General features: G+C 46.6%; 1 protein-coding gene across 7 annotated transcripts in view; it reads left to right on the top strand.

Moving 5' to 3' along the window:
• CTBP1 (C-terminal binding protein 1) overlaps nucleotides 1-16,376 on the top strand; it is a 186,890-nt gene that overhangs the window by 112,965 nt on the left and 57,549 nt on the right. Inside the window, exon 1 of one of the 7 annotated variants that reach the window (XM_058803021.1) lies at nucleotides 5,115-5,329. The exons of 3 other annotated variants lie outside the window; for them this stretch is intronic. In XM_058803021.1, the coding sequence (XP_058659004.1) occupies nucleotides 5,290-5,329 (40 nt within the window). In that variant the 5' untranslated portion in view covers nucleotides 5,115-5,289. Of the gene's footprint in view, nucleotides 1-5,114; nucleotides 5,330-6,087; nucleotides 6,109-16,376 lie in introns of those variants that run through there. 3 more of the 7 variants (XM_058803022.1, XM_058803023.1, XM_058803026.1) reach the window with 3 other exon arrangements.

Here is a 16,376-nt window from a genome sequence, read left to right as displayed (position 1 = left end):
TATAAAAGTAAATGCAGAATGTTGTTACACTGGTTCATTATGTTGAAAGCATAGTGCATTATAATTTTTAATGGAATGTGAGTGTAATATATTCTAAATGCCTTCTTTAACACTTTGGAGACAACTGGATCTGTGGTCTCACCAACTGAGGGATTCCCACTGTCCACAGAATTTTGTTAGTAGCTAAATGTAAAATTTTAAGATTTCATTAATAGCAGGACCCTCGGCTATGCCAGTTACACAGTTTGAATGAGCAAGATTTCAGGTGAGGAGGAGAAAACCTTCCCTGGGTCACTAACCCATTTTTTGTCCTTTCATGTTAATTGGCTGCTCATTTCTGGGAACACAGATTGTGCTGCTTCTCCTTTACCTCATCCAATGTCAAATCCCCAAAGAAGCCCTGCCAGCGCAGAAGGGAGGGAGCCATATGGGGCAGGTTGCGATTGTTCCTTCAGGTCTGGATTTATTCCACTGTGAACAGATGGACAATGGCTGACATCCACTCATGGTTCTTGATAGGTTTCTTCTGCTGTTCATCTCTGTCTTCTTTTTCTCTTCGGCCACAACACAGACCATCCTGGAGATGGTCTGGTAACTCCCCCTAACTAGATGGAAAATAATATGTCTTGTTTCACGACAACAAGAAAATGCAGAGGATTTAATTTGACCCTGGGTTCTTATGTTTTTAGCACTTGTATGGGGAGGGTGAGAACAAGAAGAATATCCCTTAGTCACTTAATACAGATAACATCAGAAGAGAGAGGTTTTTTGTGTTCAGTGGCTTGAAGGGAATTTATTCTTCCATTCATTCAGCTCACTATAAGCTTCTTCACTTTGTATTTCCAGCATAGACCTAGTAGAGCTGTTCCAGTCTGAGAAAGGAGCAATGCACATTTGGCATTTCAAAAATGACTTTGAGTGTTTGACACAGCTGAACTTCTTGTTCATTAAGTGGAACTTTAATCTACTACTTTCATCCTTCACCTTCTTTCTAACAGTAGATGAAGGTCCTCTATTTTATTTCATGCTTGCAATGACTGCAATTTCTTAAAGATCAGGTGGTTCTCTTTAGTCAGTTATTCTTTTTTTCCCATTTTCCCCTCAAAACCTGTGGATTTTTCTCCAAAATGACTTTTCACATGAACCAGAAAGCATTAACTTCCTGCAGTGGGAAGTTGCACACAGGGGAAGTTATAACTAAAAAAAAAAAGAAGCTGTAATTGAAATACGCAATTGCAAAATGAAAGGAGGCTGATCTCTCTGTGTGTTATATAAACAAATGCTCCTCAGGATCTAAGTGAAAGAATTAAGGAAATATTTAAATCCAAACAAAGTTTTCTTTCCAGGTTTTAAATAAATTGAATGGACTTAGCTTGATTATACATTTAAACAATCTATTTTAGGATAAAGGTTAAGTGTTGGGCCCTCTTTATCCAACCATTCTTTTCTTCTGACATAAATCTCTCCTAGGATCTCATAATAGCATCTGCAAGATTTACTGTTGACAGAAGTTAAGATATTCCATTGAAACATAATCTTGCATTTTGATTAAAAATGCATAACGGTTTTAAATTTATGGCTTTAAAAACTTTTACAATGAATGATGTCTGTTTGATAACAAAGCAAAATCATGCATGAAAGAACCAGCACACATGGCTGTGACAAACCAAAGAAAATCTGTAAGCACACAATAGCAGTATCTTTGTGTAAGAAAATTGTCAAAGCTCACTCTACACTTCAGAAAACATTCAACATGTATCTTAGGGGTAAAACAGCAAAACTTCCTCTTTCGCTATCTTCAAAGTCCCATCTGCTAAAGACAGTGAGCCCTAATGCCCTGAATTTGTGACAGCCCAAGGTCATGCCCTTATGGTTGCCCATTCTGAGGGGAATAAAACTTGCACCTAAATTATACATGTGGCTGTTAAGAGATACACTTAAAACAATGTGTTTGCTGTGCAGCACATGTGCTGCTCCAGCTGACTCGTGAGAAGCCAAGGAACAGTTTGGGGGTTTGACAAACGCCATAATTCTTAGTGCAGGGCACAGAAGACGTTCAGCTGTGTTACGCTGCTAGTGAAAGAAGAGATTGCAGTAAGAGGATGGGGATTGTTAGGCTTTGTGAAAGATGCATTGTAGCCCTGTGAGCCGTGGTGTAAAAGTTGTGAAGATGACTGATTTGAGGTGATCCAGAGGCGAGCTGCTGGAGAAAGCAGGCAGCAGAATGGACGAGGCTTGGCTGGAGTCAGCTCTTCTGCTCCTGGATTTCCTCATGTCCAGTCCAGAACTAGGCCACTGACAGACATGCAAGGGAGGGGGGCTGAATTTGGGGGAAAATGAGCTGCATTTTCTGAAGCAGAAAGAGCAATGCATTGTGTTCTGAAGGGAAACTTCAATTTTGCTTGAGTTATTTAATGTTTTTTTCCATCCTGGGAGTCTGCATAGTTCATTCTGTGGAGCAGGTGCCTTGTGGCAGCTGTGGAGCAGCGTGCCGAGACCTTTTGGCTGGGGACACGGGGTCAGACAAGCCCTTCCCTTCAGCAGGTGCAGCTGGGCTTGCTGCTGCTGCTCCAGTCAGCATCAGCTGAGGATGCAGCCCAGGATGTTTTCCCAGGAAGCATGAACTAGTGATGGGTGTGCCAGGAGGAACCCGAGTCCCGTGGTACCTACAGTGTGTGTATTTGTTAGGTCTGCGTACAATCAGAAGAGGAAAAAGAGCAAGCATATGAATCCCTTCACGAAGCAGCGTAGAGAATACCAAACTGCAGTATTAATAACCTCCTGTTATTGAATCCTCCATCTGTTCATCATGCCAACTTATCCTCACTTAGAGCACTCCCCTTGTCATAATATTTTGCGCCACACTCCCCTCCCTCCCCGAAGCAGCAGTTCCAGTTTAGATCTAAACATTTGCCCAGTCATGTAACCCCACCGAGGACATGGTCTCAGTGCCTGGATCTGTTTATGTCTCTCTATGAAAAAATGCAACTGAATTCTTAATTTCATTTTTGATTTTTTCCTTTTCCTCTGGTAATTTCTTTTTTTTCTGGAGATTTTCATATCCATATTGGTATTCACAGATATTTCTCTTGTGGTTTAAGTGTGTTTGACCCCCTAATGTTCATTCCTGATACTTTGCCACATGGCAACTGAAGCAGTGAGGGAGAAAAAAATAATTATTTTCTCCTTAGAGCTTTGATATGTATGTGTTTTTATATTTTGCTAACATTTATAAATGGCAATAAAGTGGTTAGCCACTTTAAAGTGATTAAACCCAAATTTATTTATACAAACCCCACATGAGGCGCTTGGCTAGATGCTGCCCTAGTGATGCACAGTGAGAATTTAGGGAAGCTGTTCTTTGAGGGATGTCTGAGACGTCTGTGCTGAGCCACAAAAGGCTTTCCCAGGAATACAGGAGGAAAATGAAGATAAATCAGAGGCTGCATAAACTTGTCCTGGGAGCTACCTTCCAATCCCGGTGGATAATCCCATGAAAGGGACGCACTACCTGGGAAATGATGGGGAAAAACAAGTTTTTAGGGAGCTGGAGCCAAGCTGCTGAAGGCTGCCTGTTATGCTAAAATCCTTGAGTTGTGCCCTGAGCGGATTCCTGAAATCCACACAATTCAGAGGCTGAAACCACCCTTCATAACCTCTGGGTTCAAATATTCCCCTCATAGGTAAACCAATCCCAAAAAACCCCGGGGAAAAATCTACAGCCCTGTCCGTTCTCCCAGTGAATTTCTCTTGTTTGCTACCCAGGAGTGTCTGTCTTTATCCGAGCGGGTCCGGGTCCCTGGGGGATGCCGGGGCCGGTTGCTGACAGGAAACGATCGTTTTATTTCTGGAAAAACCCAGAGAAGGGATGTTCGCTGCCGGACTGGGCTGGGCTGTGGGTGGGGACGGACGAGCGAACGGCCGCAGCTCCGCTTCCCGCCCGCGGCTGGCAAGGAGGAAGGGGCAGCTGTGGCAGTAGAGCGAAAGTTTCTGGGAGGGCTGGAGCGGAGCTCCGGGCGCTCTGGAGAAAAAAAGCCTCGGGCCAGGAGGCGGCGGGGCCATGGCGGCCGCCGCTCCCTCACCGCGCCCGGGCGGGGCCGCCGTCAGCCGACCCAGCGGCCGCGGGGCCGCCGCCACCACTTTGGTTCGCGTCGGCCGCCGCCGCCGCTGTTGGGGCGGGGAGGGCATGGCGGGCGCGGGGTGACCCCGAGGGACCGCGGCCACGTGGGCGCGATGGGAGCGTTCCCGTGGGGAAGAAACGGGCCTTGGATTCGTCGGCTTTGGGCAATTCGCTGCTCTTAGAATTTCTTAGAATATCTTTCTCTTAGAATTTTCACCGCTCGCGGCGGTGCCGACCCCGCGGAGACCGCGGGGTTAGTTCTGGGGCACTTCAGGGCGGATCGTGGGTGCTGCAGGAGGCACTGACCCTCACCGAGAGCAAAATTACAGCGTTACGGCTTGATTTGTTCTCATTCCTGTTAGTTCATGAGAGAAAAGCCTTAGCCAGATCACAAATACAGCGAAACACCAGAAGTGCTGGTGTTTGTGATGGCAGGAACGGGCAGTAAGTGATGGGCAGAAGTTCCACCTGAACGTGCGGGGAACTTCTTTGCTTTCAGTGACTGCACACGGAATACATTGTCCGGAGAGGGTGTGGAGTCTCCTTCCCTGGAGATCTTCCAGACCCGTCTGGACGCAATCCTGAGCCGTGGGCTCTGGGAAAACCTTGTTTGAGCGGGGAGGTTGGACCCGATGACCCGCTGTGGTCTCTTACAAAATGACCCATTCCGTGACTCTGTGAACGCAGCCGGCGTTAACTTTGCCGAAGTTTGAACAGACCAAAACAAAGCAAAGCAAAGCACTGGCGACATCGCGTCCCAGGGCAGGTCCCGGTTTCGCTGCGCGCGGCCGAGCCAGGCTCGCCCGCCCCGCTGTCTCGTTCGTCTCGGCGCCCGCCTAGAACCAGGAGATCGAGCCTGGGGGGCGCGGCGGCGGCGGCGGCCGCTCCCCCCCACGCCCCCCCTCCGCCCCACCCCGCCCCTCCCTCCCTCCCTCCCTCCCTCCCTCCCGCGGGGGCGGGTGGGCGCGCGTGCGCGCGGCGGCGGCGGGGACGCGCCCGGCGGCGGGGGCGCGCACCGAGGCGCCGCTCAGTTCGGGGGCGCCCACGGAGCGGCCGCCATATGCCGCGGCTGCCGCGGCGGCTCCGAGCGGCGCTGCCCCCCGGCATCCTCCTCGTCCTCACCGTCCTCCTCCTCCCCGCGGCGGGCGCGGACGGAGCGCGGCGCCTCCATGGGAAGTTCGCACCTCCTGAACAAGGGCTTGCCTCTAGGTAACCATCCGGCCTGCTCGCCGCGGTGCGGGGCGGGCGGGGAGCGGGGCGGAGGGGGGGACACACACGAGCGGCCGCCGCCGCCGCCGCCGCCGCCGCGCTTTGTGTGCCCGTCACCGCCGCTCCGGGCCCCGCCGCGGGCTGCCGGGCTGCTGGGCGGCCGCAGCGCCGACGCAACTTTGCCCGGTGGCTGCTTTTTGAGGTTGGGTGAAAACATAAAGGGAAATAAAAACGAGAGGCGGAGGGGCGGGGGTGCGAGTCGTCCCGAAGTACCGAACTGAAAGGGCGCTGAAGCTGCGCCCCGGAGGGCTCTGGGGTGCTGGGTCCATTAGGGGAGCTTTGGGGTGCTGGGTCCGCCAGCGGAGCTTTGGGGTGCTGGGTCCATTAGGGGAGGTTTGAGGTGTTGGGTCCATTAGGGGAGATTTGGGGTGTTGGGTCCATTAGGGGAGATTTGGGGTGTTGGGTCCGCCAGGGGAGGTTTGGGGTGTTGTGTCCATCAGGGCACCTTTGGGGTGCTGGGTCCATCAGGGCACCTTTGGGGTGCTGGGTCCATCAGGGCACCTTTGGGGTGTTGGGTTCCCCAGCGGAGCTTTGGGGTGTTGGGTTCCCCGTGTGTCGCTCGTGGGGTGAGCGGTGCCGGCTCCGAGCTGCGGGAAAGCTGGGCCGGTGTTTGGATAAACAGGAAGTTTAAAAGCGGCGTTTTTATTGCTGTAAAAAAGTGCTTGAGGCCTGCCTGGTGGATGGTTTTGGCAGAGCTGCCGACGGGTTGTGTGTCAGAGGTAAGGCTCTTCACCCTAAATCTCAATTTCTCTGTTTCTTCCTTTCCCTTACTTTTATTTTTTTTTAAGCGTGCGTTTATGGTGTTGTTTTTAAGGTAACATGAATAATATGCACAGGGTGATGCCTCCAGAATTGCCGGGCATAAATTGTCATGTTAATCTGAAGGTGATTTTTTTTTTTCTTGCCCCCAGACATAAGGAGACAGAATGTCGATTCTGTTTATAAACATTATCATTTTGTAAGTAAATGTTACCAAAAGAAGGCTGCAAAGCATAGAATCAGCCTGTTTACAGTGTAGATATGAGTCAGACTGCTATGCTGCTTTGTTTTCCTCTAAAAATTAATTTCAAAAGTCAGGATTTAAGTCATAGAACCGAGCTGGACAGAATAATGGTAGAAAATGTTGTTAGCAGTGCTGATTTTTAAAATTTTACCTGTTGTAAGTTAAATTGAACAGTTTCACAGTGTTTTAGTACAAATTCACATATTTCAGTAAGTGTTGTCCTTATGAGGAAGACTGTTTGCTCTTAGGCCACGTTAGAGCAGCTAATCATCCCTTTAGCCTCATTGAGAATAATGAGGCCTAATAAACTGAAGTGAGTGTGTACTTTCTTTTCCAGTAAATTAAAATTAACTGTCATATTTGTGATGTGTGTACGTGTTTCAAGAGCTTTGCACTGATTCCTCCTCCAGGGTCTTAAAACATGTAAATATTCTTACTTAGTATTCGAGCCCCTTGGCAAATAGCCTGATGCCCTTATTAAAATATTTTAAATCTCATTTTTCTGTCCCACTAGGACAGGAGCAAGGAAATACTAAGAAAAATAAAACATTCTTTAATAATTTTATATTGAGATTGCATTAAATAATACTTTGGAAATCTGTTTCTTTTATAATAAAGAAGGGTTAAAAAGCTGAGTATAAATTAGACTGCCAGCAGAAAGATAATTGTCCAGTGCATCTCTTTGTTCCGTGCTCTTATCTGTTTTATCTATTTTTAGCTGTGCGCTGGTGAAGCAGGCATGTAAAATTAGCAGCCCAAACTGCTAACTTTAGTGCCTTTTGTAATGTTGCTCTTTATTGACCCCCAAAGGCAGCAAGATTTCAATATTGGAATTCCTTAATGTTTGACAGATAGCATCCTCTTCAGTTTATTATTATGTCAGCCATCCCCAGAGTGAGGTAGTGACAGAATATTTTGCCCATTGGCAATTCATCGGAGTGTTTCAAACCACAAGGAATCAAACAGCCCTCTCTCTGCCCCCCACCTGCCTGTTTTCCAGCCTGGACAAGAAATGGGTGTTTATGAGGTGGCTGCAACTGATAAACAGATGAGAGAAAGTGGGGGAGTTAAATTCTTCCCTCGTTTTTGTTATTGTTTATATAGAATAGTACTTGGGACATGAATTTAGCTTCTCTGTGTTTGTTTGATGGCATTGAGGGGGTAAGTTGATGCAGAGTCAGGGGTGTGTTCTCTGTCACACACCCCCATTCCCCCCAAAATAACAGAGATTCTGTATTTCTCCATCAGGGAATGTGTTATTTCTTACTGAACTGGCAAATTAAATAGTAATAATCCCGAGATATGCTGTAGTCATGCTCAGTAGAGGAGTTTAGTCAATGAAGCTGCTATTCTGAAATGAAACTCCTCCAGTCACCTTTGTGAATTTTGCATTACAGTGCTGTCATACGTAGTTACGGAGTAGCTGGAGCATGCAGCTCTGAGCACACAGTACACTACGTGTAGAAATGTAAATATTGTATATGCTGTGATACTCTGTCATCCTGTGGAGTTCTGATAGCATGATAAAACAAATTACAGGTGCCCTTATGCTTGTCAGTTTGGTTACCTCTTGCCTGTCCTTCTGCATCATAAAGATAAAATAGTGTCTGCCCTTTGTTAGAAATGTGTGATCCTTCAATTTATTAATCTCTCAGTTTCTGAGAGCCATTGTTTTGTTTGCAGTGCAGACAGAGTGGGTTGCAGCTCTTAGCCAAAGTGTGATCCCAGAGATTGGGACTGGGCTGCACACTGTGGAGTGCTATCATGCACACACAGCAGTGCACTTGCCAGCCTTTAGAAACATAAAGTCAGTCCCTCGTTATTAAATAGGAACATCTACTGCAGATCACTGGCTAGGCTGGGCCATCCCTTTTGGGGAGAAAACTGACATTCTCCCAGAGTGTTTTACTGTATATACTGTAAATATGATAAAAAAAGTAAAAAAGCCTATTTTCCTAGAAAGCAGCTTGAACAGCAGTGAGTGTGTACAAAGGCATAGATTTCAATGTGTTTGTAGCAAAGATGCTGAAAAGCAACACGATCCTTAATTCTCTTATCTGAAATACAGCGGAAGAGAATTAAAATTTGAAACGGTGCTGATGTTTTGGACTAAAAGTTCTTGTTGCCGTTTTGTTTTGACTTATGTACCGTGCATTTGTAATTACTGTATTTCTTGCAGCTTGTCTGGAGCACTGGGCTGCTGGTGTGTGAGACCTGCCTTTAAGAGCAGCAGTCGGGTTTTTGCCTCCCCAGGCAGCTGGGAGCATTGATGAGGTGATGCCCCAGCATGTGTCAAGCTTTCACATCCCAGAGCAGTTGGCAGTGCAGCAGCCTCCTCTGAGGCTCCCTCACCTCCTGCCCCATCATTATTTATTTAGTGGGAGAGTAGGGATGAAGTTACGCTTTTAATACGTATCCTAAAACTTAAGGTGAGGATAAAAGCTGTAGTACAGAGCCCTTTAGCCTTAGTTCCTCAGCTGCACGTGCTTTCTCACTCCCAGACAGAGAAGCAATGGATTTACAGCTCAGGAAAACAAATTCCCAGCTGTGGTTTTGGGTCTCTTTCTCCCCTGTTGCCTCAAGAGCAAAGATGATGATTCATTTTAGTCTATGAATTGATCAGGAGGAAAACATGCGTTGCAGATAAATCTAAAATTAACATTTCCTGCTGAAATGTAACCCTTTGCTCCCTCACCAGTGTTCCTCTGGGAGAGCTGGAGAAACTCAGCAGCGCTTCCAGTTTTGGTTTAGGGTCTCTGAGCTGTGACTGGGACAGGATCTTTGCCAGTCCAGGTTAGGGGCTGGGACTGGGACAGGATCTTTGCCAGTCCAGGTTAGGGGCTGGGACAGGATCTTTGCCAGTCCAGGTTAGGAGCTGTGACTGGGACAGGATCTTTGCCAGTCCAGGTTAGGGGCTGGGACAGGATCTTTGCCAGTCCAGGTTAGGGGCTGGGACAGGATCTTTGCCAGTCCAGGTTAGGGGCTGGGACAGGATCTTTGCCAGTCCAGGTTAGGGGCTGGGACAGGATCTTTGCCAGTCCAGGTTAGGAGCTGTGACTGGGACAGGATCTTTGCCAGTCCAGGTTAGGGGCTGGGACAGGATCTTTGCCAGTCCAGGTTAGGAGCTGTGACTGGGACAGGATCTTTGCCAGTCCAGGTTAGGGGCTGTGGTTGGGACAGGATCTTTGCCAGTCCAGGTTAGGGGCTGTGGTTGGGACAGGATCTTTGCCAGTCCAGGTTAGGGGCTGTGGTTGGGACAGGATCTTTGCCAGTCCAGGTTAGGGACTGGGACAGGATCTTTGCCAGTCCAGGTTAGGGGCTGTGACTGGGACAGGATCTTTGCCAGTCCAGGTTAGGGACTGGGACAGGATCTTTGCCAGTCCAGGTTAGGGGCTGGGACTGGGACAGGATCTTTGCCAGTCCAGGTTAGGGACTGGGACAGGATCTTTGCCAGTCCAGGTTAGGGGCTGTGGTTGGGACAGGATCTTTGCCAGTGCACAGCAATCCTCAGCCCATCTCCCCAAATGATTAATGTGGTCAGGGGAAATGGAGTAAGAATCCAAATCCTTCATGCCACAAAAAAGGTGCTGAGAGTCCCCAGATTAGACTTGGTTTTGGTGCCTTTGGTGTTCACCTTTGGTTTGGTGGTTGGAGTGGGCAGAAACTTCAGATTGTTTTGGAACATGAGCCAAGACTCTCAGGTTCCTCGAGGAACAGGAGACAGTCCTGGGCTCCTGATCTGTGCCACCCAGTAGCTGCAGTCTGTGGTGTGTCAGGATGGGAGGATCTGATCTGGATTCCCCAGCCCTACCCTCAGGCTCTGCCTGCTGCAAACAGCCCAGGGGTGCCTGCCTGCCTTAACCTGGGTCTTTACCCTATGGGTGCTCCAGCAGTAAGGAAATAATAATTTAAAAAAAATAAATCACAAGGTAAAATTTAAATGCCAAATAAAAAAAAAAAATTGCTCAAAAAAACCTTTCCTGAAAAAATCTGTGCCTTAGATGAATAGGTTAATTGTTTTTTGATGTGCAACAAAATAGTGTTTATGTTTGCTCTAGCAGAATGAGAAATTAATTTTTGAGGAAGATTATAAATTAGCTTGTTCTCTCTTCTGGAATATTTTTGTCACTTCATTTCAAACATATCATGTTTCCTATATTATTATTCTATTTACTAATTATCCAGTTTGTTTCTAATCAGCATAATTGAAAATTGACATTGTTTGATTTTTTTATTTTTTTTCTTTGAATTAAGTATAGCTAATACAATAGCATGTTTCGTGCTGTTATTTATTTTGGATGACTTTTGCTTATCCTTGCATTTTCATCTCTTTTTTTTATACCTGCATTTTTCAAGGGGCTTTTAGAGGAACTTCTTTGCAGTATACCTTCCAGGGTAGTCAGCCAGAAGGGATCCTCTGCAGAAAGCAGAAAAAGCTGGCCCTGGGGACTGGGGACAATTGTTCAGCTAATTCTCTAATTCTGAAGTTGAGGTATTAATAGAAAGCTTTCATTTCTGTTGCGTATGAATCCTTTGTTGTTTCAGTATTAAAGCAGGAGGCAATGTGATTATATAATTTTGCTTTACGTGAGGTATTTCAAGGCATATTTTAATAGTTCTATTTACAGGTCAGTGGATGTCCCTTATCGTGCCTAAAGCACCCTTGAGCGAGTTGTGTCACCAGCAGCAAAGTTACATAAGTCTGCAGTGCAAGTTGTTCACGCTTTCTGCCTGTGTGCCAGAGCTCCCCACGTTACCCCTCCTCTCCTTTTGCTCTATTTAGGGGAGCTCTGATGCCAACTCACAATGAAAAAAAAAAGGAAGGAAGCAGGGAAACATTTCTTACTTGACTTGAGTCGCAGTTCCAGATTGCTGTGTGCACTCCAGCTCTGTATTGTTGGATGTGCTCTAATGGTCTTCCTGAACAGCACCGGTGTTTTTAGACAGATTCCATCTTCTGCTGTGGGACACAGGCACACCCTGTGATGAGAGGGATGGGAGTTCTGTCCTGGCAGGATGTGCTGAAAGCTTTAATAGCAATGAATTCTCACAGTGCCGTGCAGAACATGACAAGGGCACAACTTCTGCTGCCTTTCAGAGCAGGCCTTGCTTTGGCACCTTCTGTGCTTGGCTCACGTGTGACCTCCCGAGACAAGGAGTGTGTGCGGTGGGGGAAGCCTCAGTGGGCAGCCCAGGGTGGTGCACAGTTACCTGAATGTGTCTGGGCTTGTGCAGAAGGGACTAGGCCCTCACCCACGGCTTGTTGGGCAGTCAGGGCAGGGTCTAACCGCAGCAGATAGTGATTTAGGAAAGCTGAGCTCTTGGGGCAGCAGAGGAGAGCTGTCCTGCTTTCACTTTTGCCTCTGGAAGCTGGGCTCGCTGCTGTTGTGCTGCCATGTGGCAGATTGTTCTTCTCTCCCACCCTCCAAACATGATCAGTAGGAAAATGAGCCCGTGGCTGCCATGTGGAATGGCAAGTGGGAGTCTCTGAGGCTGTCCCTGCTGCAGTCCCACCAGGCTGGGTTCTGTCCCTGCTGCAGTCCCACCAGGCTGGGATCTGTCCCTGCTGCAGTCCCACCAGGCTGGGTTCTGTCCCTGCTGCATTCCCACCACGCTGGGTTCTGTCCCTGCTGCATTCCCACCAGGCTGGGATCTGTCCCTGCTGCAGTCCCACCAGGCTGGGTTCCTGTCCCTGCTGCATTCCCACCAGGCTGGGATCTGTCCCTGCTGCATTCCCACCAGGCTGTGTTCCTGTCCCTGCTGCATTCCCACCAGGCTGGGTTCTGTCCCTGCTGCAGTCCCACCAGGCTGTGTTCCTGTCCCTGCTGCATTCCCACCAGGCTGTGTTCCTGTCCCTGCTGCAGTCCCACCAAGCTGTGTTCCTGTCCCTGCTGCAGTCCCACCAGGCTGGGTTCTGTCCCTGCTGCAGTCCCACCAGGCTGGGGTCCTGTCCCTGCTGCAGTCCCACCAGGCTGGGTTCTGTCCCTGCTGCATTCCCACCAAGCTGTGTTCCTGTCCCTGCTGCAGTCCCACCAGGCTGGGTTCTGTCCCTGCTGCAGTCCCACCAGGCTGGGTTCTGTCCCTGCTGCAGTCCCACCAGGCTGGGTTCCTGTCCCTGCTGCATTCCCACCAGGCTGGGTTCTGTCCCTGCTGCATTCCCACCAGGCTGGGTTCTGTCCCTGCTGCAGTCCCACCAGGCTGGATTCCTGTCCCTGCTGCAGTCCCACCAGGCTGGATTCCTGTCCCTGCTGCAGTCCCACCAGGCTGGGTTCTGTCCCTGCTGCAGTCCCACCAGGCTGGGTCCTGTCCTCTGGCACTCCTCTGCCCACCCTGTGCCTGGCCAGGCAGGGGAATGGCCAGGGGGCTGTCCTGCAGCGTGCTCAGACAGTGCCCTGGCCAGGCAGGGCTCAGAAAAGAGCCAGGAGAGAAGCAGCACTGCAGGGGATTTTCATCATCTGCTGCTACACATAGATCTTTTCACTCTGCAAAATGTCATCATAGCACTTGGGTGAGTCAGGAGTTGGGAGAATGAGCCAGAAAGGAGCTGTACCAGGATGTGTGTGCTCTCCAGTTGGATTGGGCTGATGTGCAGGAGGGTTTGTAGGAAGAGAGAACTGCCCCAGGCAGCTCTTAGTCAGACTTAGAGTCAGCGAGAGGTGCTGCTGGGGGCTGACAGACGGTGATGACTGTGCCATTGATGCAGATCCCTGTGCCTTTAATTTGTAATTGCAAAGTTTCCATCGGCTTCTGTGGTATTTTTACCTGAATATGGATTCTCAGAATTAACCTTCTATTTTAAGCCAAACAGTCCAAAATTGATGTTGCTTTTTGCATATTTGCAGCACTCTCAATCCTGCAAGGAAAAATGTATGGCTTAGCAGAAACAGTGGTGTGGAGCAGTTCCTCAGAATTCCCAGATGAGTCAAATTTCATTAGATGGTTGCAGCCAGTTTGTCTCTTGCTGAGTGCATCGGTTCAGTCTGTGCAGAGTCATGCAGGACAAAAGTGTTTAGCAGAGATAACCACAAGCCAGTCTCCAAACTCTTAAACTGATGCTTAAATATTTTTTCACTTTAATGTGTTGTACCAGATATGTTAAACTGTTTATTTTCAACCGGGTAATGAGCGTTTTCGCATTTGTGGTCTACCAACCATCTTAATGTGTGTCTGGTGCTTCAGTGAGCAGCATTAATGTGTATCACAGCCTTTCTCATGTCGTTGATTTTCCCATTCATATAATCAGGGTTCCTGAGAAGTGATCTTGAGTAATTCAGTATTCTGTGTGTGTTCCCATGCTGACTGGAACTGGGCAGCTAATTCCATTTTAACACATTATTTTTTGACTAAGAAGGTCATTAAGGTGCTGATCAAAGCCAGTGCAGCATTTTAGGTTTTATTTTGTGTCCCCGCCAAATTCTCTCCTGCATACTTTGTCTGCTTACTGTGTCTGCATACTGTCTGTGCTGGTTGTTTTTTCTCAGCCTGTCCTGTGCCAGGATTATTGTCTTTCATTTCTGCTACCAGCAGAAGGTCTTGTTCATTTTGGTTGGCTTGTGTTAGCTTTCAGGATCCTTTAAGATAAAAAGTATGCAATATCAATTTTTAATACCTCCATAAACTAGTTACTTGCACCTAAAGCACTTACTACCTTCACTCTCAATCAAGATTTGCAGTGAATACTGCAGTTTCTTTATCCCATGAATTCTGTCAAATTTTCATTATTTTTTTCAGCTCCTGTGAGACTCTCCAAGCTGATTTGAATTATGTTGAATTTGCAGAGTTCTCAGTGTGGAACCTTCTCTTGTTACCCTCAAACTGAAGTGGTTTCCTTCGTGTGCCCTGCCTGAGATGTGTGGTCAGCAGTTCAGCCAGCACAGCACTGCTCCTTTGTGAACTTTACACTCAGCACCACCAGGCAGCACATTTTTATTTTGCAGTTTTATGAACAGAAGCAGCGTCTAAAACGACCTTTTATCTGTGTAGAGCTCAATGTATTTTGGCCACGCCAGGGTAGATAAAAAGAATGTCTTGCATTTTTGAGAAGCTTGTGGGAGGAGGCCCACAATAGAGGCTCCATTGTGCTGTCAGTACTGAGCGTACAGGAAATCACAAATTAGCTATGACTGAGAGTATTGCAGGGGAGTTTGCAGTTTACTTAATTCCTATAGTATTGTATGCTTTTGAAAGGTTTCACAATACATTGCCTTTTGGGTCTGCGTATGTGTGTTGTTTGTATTTGGCAGACTTGTGTTCAAGGCTTTGTCTTACCATGTCTTTGTTTCATGTGTTTTGAATCCAGATGATTTTCCTTCTTACTGTAAATAGAGAGGTGTGCAAATATTCTTGGCATTTGTCTTGTGACCACCCTGCAGCCATCTAAAATTTAAAACCAGCATTGTGTATTCAGCAGTGAGAACCATCTCCTTAGAGAAAGAAACAGAAAAGGTTTTTAGTAGGAATTAGGAGAACAGCAAGCTGCAGGCACAACTTTTCCTGCCTTAACAGATTTGGATCCTGCAGGACATGGAAGTATTCAGCTGCTGGTTGGTATTGATGGGAGCTGGAGTGGGCTCACAGATCGACAGGATTCTGGCTGCATCCTGCGCACTAAACCCGAGTTACTGCAGGATAACACTTCTACCAAAGTGGTGTTCAAAGATGGGTTTGTTTCCTTACTTGCAGTTGAGGAACGAGTTCTGCCGCTCGGCTGAAAGACTCAGGATTATGGGAACTCTCCAAAATCATGAGTCTTATTTTCTTAGTCCTCTGAATTAAGAAAGTACAAAAGAGTGTCTTGCATGGAGCCAGTAATTGAGAACTTGAAGTACTGGGAATATTGCAGTTTTGCATTGATTTTCATAACTTTGCTACCATCTTCCATCTGAACTGTTTTTTAAGTCTGTTAAATTCTGTTAGTGATTTTTCTGAGCTTTGTGGCTTTGTTTAAAAAAATACATTAAAAAATATGTTAACAAATACAGAAATAGAAACTATTATCTTACACTCACAGTCAGAGGAAAAAAAACTCCCAAGGAATTGAAAATTCAATTTGGGGTTTTTTGCTGTCCTGGGGATATTCTCTCATAGAAATGATGAATATTCTGAAGTATTTACACAATTCCAGCAGCTATTGAAGTGCCCTAAAGATTTATTGGCGGAAGGGAATTTTTCTTTTTTTGTGCAGGAAAAAATGATGTCAAAATCATCTACTTCTCTCTCAGATTTTCAAAGAGAATGAATCAAAATTAGTTTTCATTTTAGAAGACTAATTCTAAAAAGAATACTAAACAGTGGTTGTTTTTATAAATAGTAAATAACCTCACCTGTTACATCTGAGATGTGTTTGATCACAGGAGTGCATAGTGAAAGGAGTGAATAAGCCATATAATACCTGGGAAACAGCTTGCATTTACTTAAGTATGATTTTAAATCGAGTTAGTTAAGGCAGTGCAAGCCTGTTTGAACTCTTTTTTAAGTAAGTAAAGTGGGACTGAGTGTTCTAAGCTTATTTCACATTTGCATTAAGATATTTAGGAATCAGGAAAACCAAATTACTTTGTACTTTGCAATGACATTGTTAGACATGTGTGTTCTAGTTTTGAAGCACACTTGAGCATAAATACAGCTGCTTTGTGTGGGATTTGTGCCTCTATAAAAGGCATCACTGAAGGACCTGTGTTAGGAATTTAATGTCCTACATGAGAACTGAATCACTTTCCTGAAGTTTTTGTTTGTTTGGGGTTGCTTTTGGTTGGTTTTTGATTTTTGTTTGTTTGGTTCTTTTTTTTTTTTTTTTGTTTGGTTTTTTTTGGGGTCTTTTTTTTGTTGTTGTTGTGTTTTTTTTTGTTTGTTTTTTTTTTTTTTTTTTGTAGAAGAAGTTTCTGGTTACTAAAAATCTTAGTTGACTACTGAAGTCAAATGTAGGTACTGGCTTTCAGGGCAAATGTGGTCTAATTATTGCCAGGGGAATTGGAAGAGAAAGGG

This window comes from Ammospiza caudacuta, chromosome 4 (genome assembly GCF_027887145.1).
Source record: "Ammospiza caudacuta isolate bAmmCau1 chromosome 4, bAmmCau1.pri, whole genome shotgun sequence".
In the NCBI taxonomy this organism is placed as follows: domain Eukaryota; kingdom Metazoa; phylum Chordata; class Aves; order Passeriformes; family Passerellidae; genus Ammospiza; species Ammospiza caudacuta.
The sequence above is the reverse complement of the archived record's forward strand: the minus strand, read 5'-3'. Positions and strand labels throughout refer to the sequence as shown.